Source organism: Bombina bombina, chromosome 1 (assembly GCF_027579735.1).
Source record: "Bombina bombina isolate aBomBom1 chromosome 1, aBomBom1.pri, whole genome shotgun sequence".
Taxonomy (NCBI): Eukaryota; Metazoa; Chordata; class Amphibia; order Anura; family Bombinatoridae; genus Bombina; species Bombina bombina.
The window spans coordinates 930,674,833-930,690,164 of NC_069499.1; the positions used below are offsets into that span (position 1 = coordinate 930,674,833).

The window sequence follows — 15,332 nt, forward strand, 5'->3', positions numbered from 1 at the left end:
GCTGAGTGGATCCCTCCATCGCCAGAAACGGTGGGTCGAACCCCTTTACTTCCCTCCCTTTCCCCTTCACTTGATCAATCCTCCGGGGAGGTTGGGGGTAGTGGTGGGGAGATTTCAGATAGGGCCCTACTGGAGGTGCTGGCATTAGTGAGCAATATGGGGGGTAGTGCAGGCATCCAGATGGCGCGTCTGAGCCCGTCGGCCATGCGGCCGGGAGTGAGCCCTCTTTTCGGGGGGTTAGTTCTGACATAGGCCCCAATTTAGTTGCCACGTCGGGCCCTGCCGGGCCCGTTTCTGGCCTTCGCAGGCCCACATGTCCCCCTAAAGTAGCCGGTAAAGCGGGGGTCCCCGCTAGGCCCGCTATGCGGTCTACAGCCGCTAGCTCCTCTGTCCCCTGCTCTCCGGTCCCCCTGGCTGGGCCTCCCTCCCCTCGCGTGGTCGCGGCGGGCCCTTCTCGGCCTTGTGGCGTTCCGGTCCCCGGCCCCTACGGGCCTTGCTCTTTTGCCCCAATAGTTGGTAGTTTTAGTGGGAGCAGTTCGGCCTTACCTCCGACGTCGTCTCCGGTGTCTCAGGACTCCATCGCGGCCGCGGTATCCCTTTTCCAGATGTGGGCATCTTCTTTGTCGGGGTCTCCGGGTGCGTCCCACGTGGTCCTTGGTCCTCCGGCGGTGGTTGCGCAGGCTCCCGCGTCGACTGTTCCTCCATCGGCGGCGACTTCCGGTTTGCGGTCCTCCGAGGGCGGGACTTCCGGTGACGTCATTTCCGATGACGTCACTGCCGGTCCCGCCATTTGTCAGCGGTCATCGAAGCGGAGCAGGTCGAGTTCCCCGCGCGGCGTCCAAGGTAAGAGAGGAGTGCCGCGGGGGGGAACTTATGCTCCGGGGGGCAATTCTGCTGATGCAATGGGGTCTACAGGGGCAGCACTTGTGGGGGTTGATCTTCACGAGGGGGCTAATGGTGAATCAATGGAGGAATTACATCAGGGGGGGCATTTCTCTGGCCAAATGAACCCGGGGGTCCCTGTTGGAGGCCCCCGTGGGCAGGTTGCAAAGGGTATTACGGCCCGGCAAAGGGCAAAGGCCCCGTCGGGCAGTAATCCTCGTCAAGGGGCAAAGGCCCCATTGGGCAATTATAAAGGTGTCGCAGCACCTATTGGGCACGCTAGGAGTATGCCTAAGAGCGCTGGCAGTAATAGTGAGGTTTCTTTGGGCAAAGGCGGCGCCCGTGCAGGCGGCGCTTTTGGCGCGCAAATTAGTGGGAGTGTAGGGGCTAGGCCTCAGGCTCCGGGCGCATCCCCGGCAGCAGCGAGGAAGGTAGTAACTAGGTCTTCTACCAAACATGGTTCACCAGAACAGTTTCAGAGTTTAGATTTAGCGGTTGCATCCACTAGACGTAAGAAAGCCACCCCTATCACTCAGAAGTCAGTACATTTTAGTGAAGAGATAGAGGACTTTACAGAAGATGAGCAGGGTGTGTATGATGATGTTGCAAGTGGCGAAGACAACCATGATGTGTGTGAGGGGATGCATGAACGGTCTGGGCACAGGGGGAGGGGTAGAGCAGACCTTCCCCTTCGTGGTACTCCTCTCTGGCAATCTCTTTTGCAGGAAAGCGACATGGCTACGTCAGGAGATTCAGGCAGCGGGTTGGAGAGAGGTGCTGAGAGCGGCCAGGACTCCATGGTGTCAGAGGATGAGCGTCCTTCTACTTCGGGAGTCGTGGCGATTCCAAACAGGACTGGTGTGAGAGATGGTGAGTCCTCAGTTTCAGTGGGGTTGCGGGGTTTTACCTCATCCTCGGATGATTCTGGGTCAGAAAATGACAAGGAACTGGGGTTGCATGGGAAGGGCAATAAAAGAATGTATAAGATGCTTAGATGGTTAACTGATGAGAAGAGATCAGAAAAAGGGGGTTTGCGTGACCGTCATGACTATATTGCCTCTGGTAGGTCCGACAGGGCTGCCCCACCCAGACTTCGCATAAGTGGGGTGGGGAGGCCTGTTAATCGGAAGGTGGCACTCCAAGGGGATACTAGATCCTGGTCTTCTTATGATCTGCACGAGCATTTGAAGACTAAGACAGTACGGAGAATTCAAGAGGGTAAATTTGTTAACATCTTCGAGCTCTCGGTGGAAGCCCTAAGGCAGAAAGCGAGAGCGGAGGATGGGACAGGCCCCAAGAAGTACCAGCGCCCAGATACATTTCACGAATGGCGCCGGTGTTTCAGGATCTATGCGTCCTGCTATTTGCAAAAATGGCCGGACCAGTGTTTAGCCGTGTTGAAATACATGGAAAACATGGAGATCATTGCTGATAATTATCGCGATGGTGCCTGGCGGGATTACGATGAGGAGTTCCGCAGAAAGATGGTGGGTAATCCACTGTTGGATTTCGGGTGCGTAGAAATGCAACTCTGGGCCCGGCTGGGTCCCGAGAAATCACTAGGTACTGCGGGGGCCCCGGCGGGTGCAACGCAGTTTCGACCCGCAAATAGATTTCGCAGACGCCCAGCTGGGGTTTGTTGGAAATTCCAGGACAAGCAATGCACGTTGGGAACCGCGTGTTCCTTTCGGCACGCTTGTCGCATCTGCGGGGGATTTCACCCTGCCGCAGACTGCGTTAAAAAAGGGGAGAGACAGGACAGGACTGGGCCAAGAGGCCCTGCTGTCGCTAAGAGCGGACACCCCGCTGAAGGTGGCCGCAATTAGTAAGTGGCTCACGCTATACCCCGATAGGGTAACGGCGGCCTTGTTGGAGTCAGGGCTCCGGGAAGGTTTTGTTATCCCCGTACAAGGTCCGGTTTCGGGTGCGGCTTCTCGCAGGAACCTGAAATCTGCCTCCCTTTTCCCGGAGGTATTGAAGGAGAAATTGGGTAAGGAAGTTTCACTGGGTAGAATGGCTGGCCCGTTTAGGGAAAAACCTATGCCGGGATTGGTTATCTCGCCTCTAGGGGTCGTGCCCAAGAAAGACCCAGGAAAGTTTAGGATGATACAACATCTCTCATACCCAAAGGGAAAGTCAGTCAATGACGCCATTCCTCAGGACTTAAGTACCGTATATTACCAGTCATTTGATGATGCCTTGCAAGTAGTACGCAGATCGGGTCATGGGGCTTTACTGGCCAAGCTTGACATCGAGTCTGCTTTCAGACTCTTGCCGATTCACCCCGCATCATTTTACTTAATGGGTTGTTTTTTCAACGGACACTATTATGTTGACCGTTGTTTGCCCATGGGGTGTTCCATTTCCTGCGCCTATTTTGAGGCGTTTAGTTCCTTCTTGCATTGGGCCGTGGCGGAAGTGACAGGAGAGGATAGGATTGCTCACTACTTGGACGACTTTCTCCTGGTCGGCAGACAGGGGTCTAGGGAATGTGAGCTGCTCCTTTACGCCATGCGGCTGTTGATGGAGAAATTTGGAGTCCCCTTAGCAGAAGACAAATCGGAGGGCCCTTGCACTTGTCTAACCTTCCTGGGTATCGAAATTGATTCGGTAGCCCAGGAATGTAGGCTTCCGGTTGATAAGGTACAGAAGATGTTGTCAGCAGTCAGGAGCCTCGCAGCGGCGCAGTTTTGCACGCTGAAAGAGCTCCAATCGGTTTTGGGTCTGCTCAACTTTGCAGGGAGGGTCATCCCGATGGGGAGGATTTTCCTGAAAAGAATGGAGCGCTTGTTGCCGGGAGTTACTTCCCCTAAGGCCAAACTAATGGTTAATAGTGACATGAGGGAAGACCTCCGTGTCTGGGATCTGTTCCTCAGGGATTTCAATGGGATCTGTATTTGGAGAACCCCCCAGACTCCGGCGCGAGAGCTGCACCTCTTTACTGATGCTGCTGGGGGTTTTGGATACGGCGCCTATCTCAATGGCGAGTGGAGCGCCGAACCTTGGCCGGCAGAGTGGGCGGCCAGGGGCCTGACCAGGAACCTGTGCCTTCTAGAGCTTTTCCCCATTCTGGTGGCGTTGGAGATCTGGGGGGACAAGCTCGAGAACCGCTCCGTCATTTTTTGGACGGACAATTTGAGCGTGGTTTACGCCATTAACGGTCTCTCTTCGTCCTCACCACCAGTAATTCGATATCTGAGAATTCTGGTTTTGAGATGCCTCAAGCGGAACATTGAGTTTCGGGCTAGGCATGTCCCAGGAGTTAAAAACGTTATTGCTGATGCACTATCTCGCTTTCAATGGGAAAATTTTAGGAAATGTGCTCCTGAGGCTGCCACTCATGGCTTTCCCTGTCCCCCTTTTCTTTGGCAGGTGGCTTTGGATGGCAGTCCCTGATTCCGGTGCTTAAGGCGTCCCTGGCACCTTCCACTTGGAAGTCCTATATAAGGTACTGGGAAGAATGGGTATTCTTCTGCGATGTCCAAGGATTTCCTTCTTGTGCTGGTGAGCAGGACTGGCTATTGCGCTGGCTCGCGGAGCTTAGGGCTAAGTTAGCTAAGAAAGGGGCGGTATCCGCGCGGTTGGCGGCGGTGTCCTTTTTCTGTAAACTATTCACGCTGACGGACTCTTCCAAAACGTTTTTGATTCGTCAAATACTGAGGGGTTGGGGAAGGTCGGAAGTGCGGCGTCCAGACGTTAGGGAACCCATAACGGCGGACAGGTTGGTCCTCCTGCTTCGTGTTTTACCGGAGGTATGTTCCTCAGACTACGAGGTGCGGCTTTTTTCAGCGGCGTTCGCCATGGCGTTTCATGGTGCTCTCCGAGTGGGGGAATTGGTCCCCCAGTCTAAGTTGGCGAAAGTGGGTGGCGTCCTGGCGGAGCACGTCAGGTTTACGGATAATGGGGTATTACTTTTCATCCCTCGATCGAAAGTCGATCAAGATGGTAGGGGGGCCTGGCTGTCGCTGCCCGCGCATGCGGGTTCCGCCTGCTGCCCTAGTGCACTGTTGAAGACCTTCTCGGACAGGCGTCCAGTGGGTGCGGTTAGATTTTTAATTCATCAGGATGGTACCCCCCTGACGAGGTTTCAATTTCGGAAGGTTTTGGGGTGGGCGGCTAAAAAAGTGGGCTTGAATCCCAATACTATAGCTCCTCACTCCTTTAGGGTTGGAGCTGCTACGACGGCGGCGAATTTAGGCTGGTCGGCTGACCGCATAATGGCGCTTGGGAGGTGGAAGTCTAAGAGGTATCAGATTTACGTTAGGCCACTTATATCCCAATGTTAATATTTGCTGGTTGATAATGTTGCACACTGCGTTGCCATTATATGCCCTAACTCTTGTTTCTATTGCAGGGCCTAGAAGTGGGCCACTTCGTGCCTGGATCGTTGGGCACTCGTTCGTACACTGGGCGGCTATCCGAGCGGCATCGCAACCTGGAGGGCAGCAGCTTGGGTTCTCATTCTCCAGGGTGGTAGTTAGGTGGTTAGGGAGGAGAGGCCTTTGCTGGGCAGATCTGCCTGGGTTACTGCAATCCGCCATGAGGCGGTGGGAGAAACCCCATGTGCTGATCATCCACTTAGGTGGGAATGATCTCGGCTCAATTCCCGGCCGGGACTTGAGCGCAGTGATCCAATCAGATCTGCGCACCTTTAAAGCTTGGTTGCCTGGTGTGAGAATGGGCTGGTCAAACATTATACCGAGGTTGACGTGGAGACACATGGCCAATCATAGGGCAGCGTTCCAAGTTCGCAAGAAGCTCAATAGAGATGTTAGGAAGCTTATGTGCGAGCTAGGTGGTTTTGTTGTGGAACACAAGTTCATTACGGCCGCTGACCGTAGCCTGTACCGAGGCGACGGGGTCCATCTTACGGACCATGGCATGGACCTGTTTATTGAAGATATACGTCAGTCCCTACTCCTATTTGTGTGAGTTGGGTGGCGGCGAGAGTGGCCCTTGATATTCGGGCGATCTCGTGGCGGGTGGACAGTGTCCGGGGGCAGGATGTGATCGAGGTAGAGTGACGGCACTTCCGGCCAGGGATGAAGTCCCCAGACGCGCGTCTGGGGTGTTCCCTGCCCGTGTGATTACGATGCCGAGAATTCCCTGTTTTATAGTATTGAGCTACGCTCTGCTTCTTCTCCTGCGCCCTGGTACTGCCCATCTTGTTAGCATGGGTTACTACGTTTTAGCTAGTACCTGATTGCCGCCCCCCTGGTCCATGTTTATTCAGACGGTCGTTAGTTCTTGTGTTGCCACAATAAACGTGACCTGCGGGTTTTCTCTAACCATAAAAAGTTGTTGTGTCGTTATTTTGTGTGTTATTTATTTCTACGTTTAGAAACTAAGTTGAGTTTATGTTAAACCAAGAATGTATATAGTTATAAGTTATTCTTTCCACAGAGGAGGATATGGCATTTAATCCCTTAAGGAAATGTAAGGCAAATTGCCTGGAATGCACATAAGGGTTAAGGCCAAGACGGAGGAGGGGAGTGTTGTGTTGTGTGTGTGAAACAATGTTGCAGAAAGAGAGGAGGGGTTCCAGCTTACCTTTTTAAGCCCAGTGCAGGAAGCACATGTCCTCTTTCTGCTGTTTTTCTCAAAGTTTTCCCCACCCTTCCCTCCCTTTGTTTATTATTTTGCAATCAGTAGGGGGATCCGTCCTTATGGTGGTCCCCAGGGACTAGGGCTATCCGAAGGCTTGATGAGGGCTAGCCAGCCTATTTCTGTAAGTCCAAGGACGTTAAGTTTCAGCTCCCCAGGTATTTCAATCTGGTTTACGCACCTTTTTGATCCTGGCCCTTACTGGTACGGAGTGGTGGTTTGCACCCTGGGCTGGCGGGTGGACAGTGTCCGGGGGCAGGATGTGATCGAGGTAGAGTGACGGCACTTCCGGCCAGGGATGAAGTCCCCAGACGCGCGTCTGGGGTGTTCCCTGCCCGTGTGATTACGATGCCGAGAATTCCCTGTTTTATAGTATTGAGCTACGCTCTGCTTCTTCTCCTGCGCCCTGGTACTGCCCATCTTGTTAGCATGGGTTACTACGTTTTAGCTAGTACCTGATTGCCGCCCCCCTGGTCCATGTTTATTCAGACGGTCGTTAGTTCTTGTGTTGCCACAATAAACGTGACCTGCGGGTTTTCTCTAACCATAAAAAGTTGTTGTGTCGTTATTTTGTGTGTTATTTATTTCTACGTTTAGAAACTAAGTTGAGTTTATGTTAAACCAAGAATGTATATAGTTATAAGTTATTCTTTCCACAGAGGAGGATATGGCATTTAATCCCTTATGTATATAGACAAGATGCACCCATGTATACAAGTATCACATGTGTATATAGACAAGATGCACCCACGTATACAAGTATCACATGTGTATATAGACAAGATGCACCCATGTATACAAGTATCACATGTGTATATAGACAATATGCACCCACGTATACAAGTATCACATGTATATAGACAAGATGCACCCATGTATACAAGTATCACATGTGTATATAGACAAGATGCACCCACGTATACAAGTATCACATGTGTATATAGACAAGATGCACCCATGTATACAAGTATCACATGTGTATATAGATAAGATGCACCCATGTATACAAGTATCACATGTGTATATAGACAAGATGCACCCATGTATACAAGTATCACATGTATATATAGACAAGATGCACCCATGTATAAAAGTATCACATGTGTATATAGACAAGATGCACCCATGTATACAAGTATCACATGTGTATATAGACAAGATGCACCCATGTATAAAAGTATCACATGTGTATATAGACAAGATGCACCCATGTATACAAGTATCACATGTGTATATAGACAAGATGCACCCATGTATACAAGTATCACATGTGTATATAGACAAGATGCACCCACGTATACAAGTATCACATGTGTATATAGACAAGATGCACCCATGTATAAAAGTATCACATGTGTATATAGACAAGATGCACCCATGTATACAAGTATCACATGTGTATATAGACAAGATGCACCCATGTATACAAGTATCACATGTGTATATAGACAAGATGCACCCATGTATACAAGTATCACATGTGTATATAGACAAGATGCACCCATGTATACAAGTATCACATGTGTATATAGACAAGATGCACCCATGTATACAAGTATCACATGTATATATAGACAAGATGCATTCATGCATACAAGTATCACATGTGTATATAGACAAGATGCACTCATGCATACAAGTATCACATGTGTATATAGACAAGATGCACCCATGTATACAAGTATCACATGTGTATATAGACAAGATGCACCCATGTATACAAGTATCACATGTGTATATAGACAAGATGCACCCATGTATACAAGTATCACATGTGTATATAGACAAGAGGCACCCACGCATACAAGTATCACATGTGTATATAGACAAGATGCACCCATGTATACAAGTATCACATGTATATAGACAAGAGGCACCCACGTATACAAGTATCACATGTGTATATAGACAAGATGCACTCATGCATACAAGTATCACATGTGTATATAGACAAGATGCACCCATGTATACAAGTATCACATGTGTATATAGACAAGATGCACCCATGTATACAAGTATCACATGTATATAGACAAGAGGCACCCACGTATACAAGTATCACATGTGTATATAGACAAGATGCACCCATGTATACAAGTATCACATGTGTATATAGACAAGATGCACCCATGTATACAAGTATCACATGTGTATATAGACAAGATGCACCCATGTATACAAGTATCACATGTGTATATAGACAAGATGCACTCATGCATACAAGTATCACATGTGTATATAGACAAGATGCACTCATGCATACAAGTATCACATGTGTATATAGACAAGATGCACCCATGTATACAAGTATCACATGTGTATATAGACAAGATGCACCCATGTATACAAGTATCACATGTGTATATAGACAAGATGCACTCATGCATACAAGTATCACATGTGTATATAGACAAGATGCACCCATGTATACAAGTATCACATGTGTATATAGACAAGATGCTCCCATGTATACAAGTATCACATGTGTATATAGACAAGATGCTCCCATGTATACAAGTATCACATGTGTATATAGACAAGATGCACCCATGTATACAAGTATCACATGTGTATATAGACAAGATGCACCCATGTATACAAGTACCACATGTGTATATAGACAAGATGCACCCATGTATACAAGTATCACATGTGTATATAGACAAGATGCACCCATGTATACAAGTATCACATGTATATATAGACAAGATGCACCCATGCATACAAGTATCACATGTGTATATAGACAAGATGCACCCATGTATACAAGTATCATATGTGTATATAGACAAGATGCACTCATGCATACAAGTATCACATGTGTATATAGACAAGATGCACCCACGTATACAGGTATCACATGTGTATATAGACAAGAGGCACCCACGTATACAAGTATTACATGTGTATATAGACAAGAGGCACCCATGTATACAAGTATTACATGTGTATATAGACAAGATGCACCCATGTATACAAGTATCACATGTGTATATAGACAAGATGCACCCATGTATACAAGTATCACATGTGTATATAGACAAGATGCACCCATGTATACAAGTATCATATGTGTATATAGACAAGATGCACTCATGCATACAAGTATCACATGTGTATATAGACAAGATGCACCCATGTATACAAGTATCACATGTGTATATAGACAAGATGCACCCATGTATACAAGTATCATATGTGTATATAGACAAGATGCACTCATGCATACAAGTATCACATGTGTATATAGACAAGATGCACCCACGTATACAGGTATCACATGTGTATAGACAAGACGCATCCACGTATACAAGTATTACATGTGTATATAGACAAGAGGCACCCATGTATACAAGTATTACATGTGTATATAGACAAGATGCACCCATGTATACAAGTATCACATGTGTATATAGACAAGATGCACCCATGTATACAAGTATCACATGTGTATATAGACAAGATGCACCCACGTATACAAGTATCACATGTGTATATAGACAAGATGCACCCATGTATACAAGTATCACATGTGTATATAGACAAGATGCACCCATGTATACAAGTATCACATGTGTATATAGACAAGATGCACCCATGTATACAAGTATCACATGTGTATATAGACAAGATGCACCCATGTATACAAGTATCACATGTGTATATAGACAAGATGCACCCACGTATACAAGTATCACATGTGTATATAGACAAGATGCACCCATGTATACAAGTATCACATGTGTATATAGACAATATGCACCCACGTATACAAGTATCACATGTATATAGACAAGATGCACCCATGTATACAAGTATCACATATGTATATAGACAAGATGCACCCACGTATACAAGTATCACATGTGTATATAGACAAGATGCACCCATGTATACAAGTATCACATGTGTATATAGATAAGATGCACCCATGTATACAAGTATCACATGTGTATATAGACTAGATGCACCCATGTATACAAGTATCACATGTATATATAGACAAGATGCACCCATGTATAAAAGTATCACATGTGTATATAGACAAGATGCACCCATGTATACAAGTATCACATGTGTATATAGACAAGATGCACCCATGTATAAAAGTATCACATGTGTATATAGACAAGATGCACCCATGTATACAAGTATCACATGTGTATATAGACAAGATGCACCCATGTATACAAGTATCACATGTGTATATAGACAAGATGCACCCACGTATACAAGTATCACATGTGTATATAGACAAGATGCACCCATGTATAAAAGTATCACATGTGTATATAGACAAGATGCACCCATGTATACAAGTATCACATGTGTATATAGACAAGATGCACCCATGTATACAAGTATCACATGTGTATATAGACAAGATGCACCCATGTATACAAGTATCACATGTGTATATAGACAAGATGCACCCATGTATACAAGTATCACATGTATATATAGACAAGATGCATTCATGCATACAAGTATCACATGTGTATATAGACAAGATGCACTCATGCATACAAGTATCACATGTGTATATAGACAAGATGCACCCATGTATACAAGTATCACATGTGTATATAGACAAGATGCACCCATGTATACAAGTATCACATGTGTATATAGACAAGATGCACCCATGTATACAAGTATCACATGTGTATATAGACAAGAGGCACCCACGTATACAAGTATCACATGTGTATATAGACAAGATGCACCCATGTATACAAGTATCACATGTATATAGACAAGAGGCACCCACGTATACAAGTATCACATGTGTATATAGACAAGATGCACTCATGCATACAAGTATCACATGTGTATATAGACAAGATGCACCCATGTATACAAGTATCACATGTGTATATAGACAAGATGCACCCATGTATACAAGTATCACATGTATATAGACAAGAGGCACCCACGTATACAAGTATCACATGTGTATATAGACAAGATGCACCCATGTATACAAGTATCACATGTGTATATAGACAAGATGCACCCATGTATACAAGTATCACATGTGTATATAGACAAGATGCACCCATGTATACAAGTATCACATGTGTATATAGACAAGATGCACTCATGCATACAAGTATCACATGTGTATATAGACAAGATGCACTCATGCATACAAGTATCACATGTGTATATAGACAAGATGCACCCATGTATACAAGTATCACATGTGTATATAGACAAGATGCACCCATGTATACAAGTATCACATGTGTATATAGACAAGATGCACTCATGCATACAAGTATCACATGTGTATATAGACAAGATGCACCCATGTATACAAGTATCACATGTGTATATAGACAAGATGCTCCCATGTATACAAGTATCACATGTGTATATAGACAAGATGCTCCCATGTATACAAGTATCACATGTGTATATAGACAAGATGCACCCATGTATACAAGTATCACATGTGTATATAGACAAGATGCACCCATGTATACAAGTATCACATGTGTATATAGACAAGATGCACCCATGTATACAAGTATCACATGTGTATATAGACAAGATGCACCCATGTATACAAGTATCACATGTATATATAGACAAGATGCACCCATGCATACAAGTATCACATGTGTATATAGACAAGATGCACCCATGTATACAAGTATCATATGTGTATATAGACAAGATGCACTCATGCATACAAGTATCACATGTGTATATAGACAAGATGCACCCACGTATACAGGTATCACATGTGTATATAGACAAGAGGCACCCACGTATACAAGTATCACATGTGTATATAGACAAGAGGCACCCATGTATACAAGTATCACATGTGTATATAGACAAGATGCACACATGTATACAAGTATCACATGTGTATATAGACAAGATGCACCCACGTATACAAGTATCACATGTGTATGTAGACAAGAGGCACCCACTTATACAAGTATCACATGTATATAGATAAGATGCACCCACGTATACAAGTATCACATGTGTATATAGACAAGATGCACCCATGTGTACAAGTATCACATGTGTATATAGACAAGATGCACCCATGTATACAAGTATCACATGTGTATATAGACAAGATGCACCCATGTATACAAGTATCACATGTGTATATAGACAAGATGCACTCATGCATACAAGTATCACATGTGTATATAGACAAGATGCACCCATGTATACAAGTATCACATGTGTATATAGACAAGATGCACTCATGCATACAGGTATCACATGTGTATATAGACAAGATGCACCCGTGTATAAAAGTATCATATGTGTATATAGACAAGATGCACTCACGCATACAAGCATCACATGTGTATATAGACAAGATGCACCCACGTATACAAGTATCACATGTGTATATAGACAAGAGGCACCCACGTATACAAGTATCACATGTGTATATAGACAAGATGCACCCATGTATACAAGTATCACATGTGTATATAGACAAGATGCACCCATGTATAAAAGTATCACATGTGTATATAGACAAGATACACCCACGTATACAAGTATCACATGTGTATATAGACAAGATGCACCCATGTATACAAGTATCACATGTGTATATAGACAAGATGCACTCATGCATACAAGTATCACATGTGTATATAGACAAGATGCATCCACGTATACAAGTATCACATGTGTATATAGACAAGATGCACCCACGTATACAAGTATCACATGTGTATATAGACAAGATGCTCCCATGTATACAAGTATCACATGTGTATATAGACAAGATGCACCCATGTATACAAGTATCACATGTGTATATGAACAAGATGCACCCACGTATACAAGTATCACATGTGTATATAGAGAAGAGGCACCCACGTATACAAGTATCACATGTGTATATAGACAAGATGCACTCATGCATACAAGTATCACATGTGTATATAGACAAGATGCACCCACGTATACAAGTATCACATGTGTATATAGACAAGATGCACCCATGTATACAAGTATCACATGTGTATATAGACAAGATGCACCCATGTATACAAGTATCACATGTGTATATAGACAAGATGCACCCATGTATACAAGTATCACATGTATATAGACAAGAGGCACCCACGTATACAAGTATCACATGTGTATATAGACAAGATGCACTCATGCATACAAGTATCACATGTGTATATAGACAAGATGCACCCATGTATACAAGTATCACATGTGTATATAGACAAGATGCACCCATGTATACAAGTATCACATGTGTATATAGACAAGATGCACCCATGTATACAAGTATCACATGTGTATATAGACAAGATGCACCCATGTATACAAGTATCACATGTGTATATAGACAAGATGCACCCATGTATACAAGTATCACATGTGTATATAGACAAGATGCACCCATGTATACAAGTATCACATGTGTATATAGACAAGATGCACTCATGCATACAAGTATCACATGTGTATATAGACAAGATGCACTCATGCATACAAGTATCACATGTGTATATAGACAAGATGCACCCATGTATACAAGTATCACATGTGTATATAGACAAGATGCACCCATGTATACAAGTATCACATGTGTATATAGACAAGATGCACTCATGCATACAAGTATCACATGTGTATATAGACAAGATGCACCCATGTATACAAGTATCACATGTGTATATAGACAAGATGCTCCCATGTATACAAGTATCACATGTGTATATAGACAAGATGCACCCATGTATACAAGTATCACATGTGTATATAGACAAGATGCACCCATGTATACAAGTATCACATGTATATATAGACAAGATGCACCCATGTATACAAGTATCACATGTGTATATAGACAAGATGCACCCATGTATACAAGTATCATATGTGTATATAGACAAGATGCACTCATGCATACAAGTATCACATGTGTATATAGACAAGATGCACCCATGTATACAAGTATCACATGTGTATATAGACAAGATGCACCCACGTATACAAGTATCACATGTGTATGTAGACAAGAGGCACCCACTTATACAAGTATCACATGTATATAGATAAGATGCACCCACGTATACAAGTATCACATGTGTATATAGACAAGATGCACCCATGTGTACAAGTATCACATGTGTATATAGACAAGATGCACCCATGTATACAAGTATCACATGTGTATATAGACAAGAGGCACCCACGTATACAAGTATTACATGTATATATATTTAAATATAAGCTTCCATAATGTTGGTGGGGAAATCCTGCACACTAAATACAAAATAAAAAACATAAAATCCAGTACAATCCAATATAATATGAGTACAAGTACGTATCACATGTGTATATAGACAAGACGCACCCATGTATAAAAGTATCACATGTGTATATAGACAAGATGCACCCACGTATACAAGTATCACATGTGTATATAGACAAGATGCACCCATGTATACAAGTATCACATGTGTATATAGACAAGATGCACCCACGTATACAAGTATCACATTTGTATATAGACAAGATGCACCCATGTATACAAGTATCACATGTGTATATAGACAAGATGCACCCATGTATACAAGTATCACATGTGTATATAGACAAGATGCACCCATGTATACAAGTATCACATGTGTATATAGACAAGATGCACTCATGCATACAAGTATCACATGTGTATATAGACAAGATGCACTCATGCATACAAGTATCACATGTATATAGACAAGATGCACTCATGCATACAAGTATCACATGTGTATATAGACAAGATGCACTCATGCATACAAGTATCACATGTGTATATAGACAAGATGCACTCATGCATACATGTATCA

The 15,332-nt window shown here is 44.1% G+C and overlaps 2 protein-coding genes across 2 annotated transcripts in view; both read left to right on the forward strand.

Moving 5' to 3' along the window:
* LOC128646797 (interferon regulatory factor 4) overlaps positions 1–15,332 on the forward strand; it is a 141,719-nt gene that overhangs the window by 93,356 nt on the left and 33,031 nt on the right. The gene's annotated exons all lie outside the window — the stretch shown is intronic.
* Positions 994–6,861, forward strand: LOC128646643 (uncharacterized). The gene is made up of 2 exons (XM_053699618.1): positions 994–1,752; positions 5,237–6,861. Exons 1-2 carry the CDS (start codon positions 1,005–1,007, stop codon positions 5,812–5,814), a joined length of 1,326 nt encoding a protein of 441 aa, XP_053555593.1. The 5' UTR covers positions 994–1,004; the 3' UTR covers positions 5,815–6,861.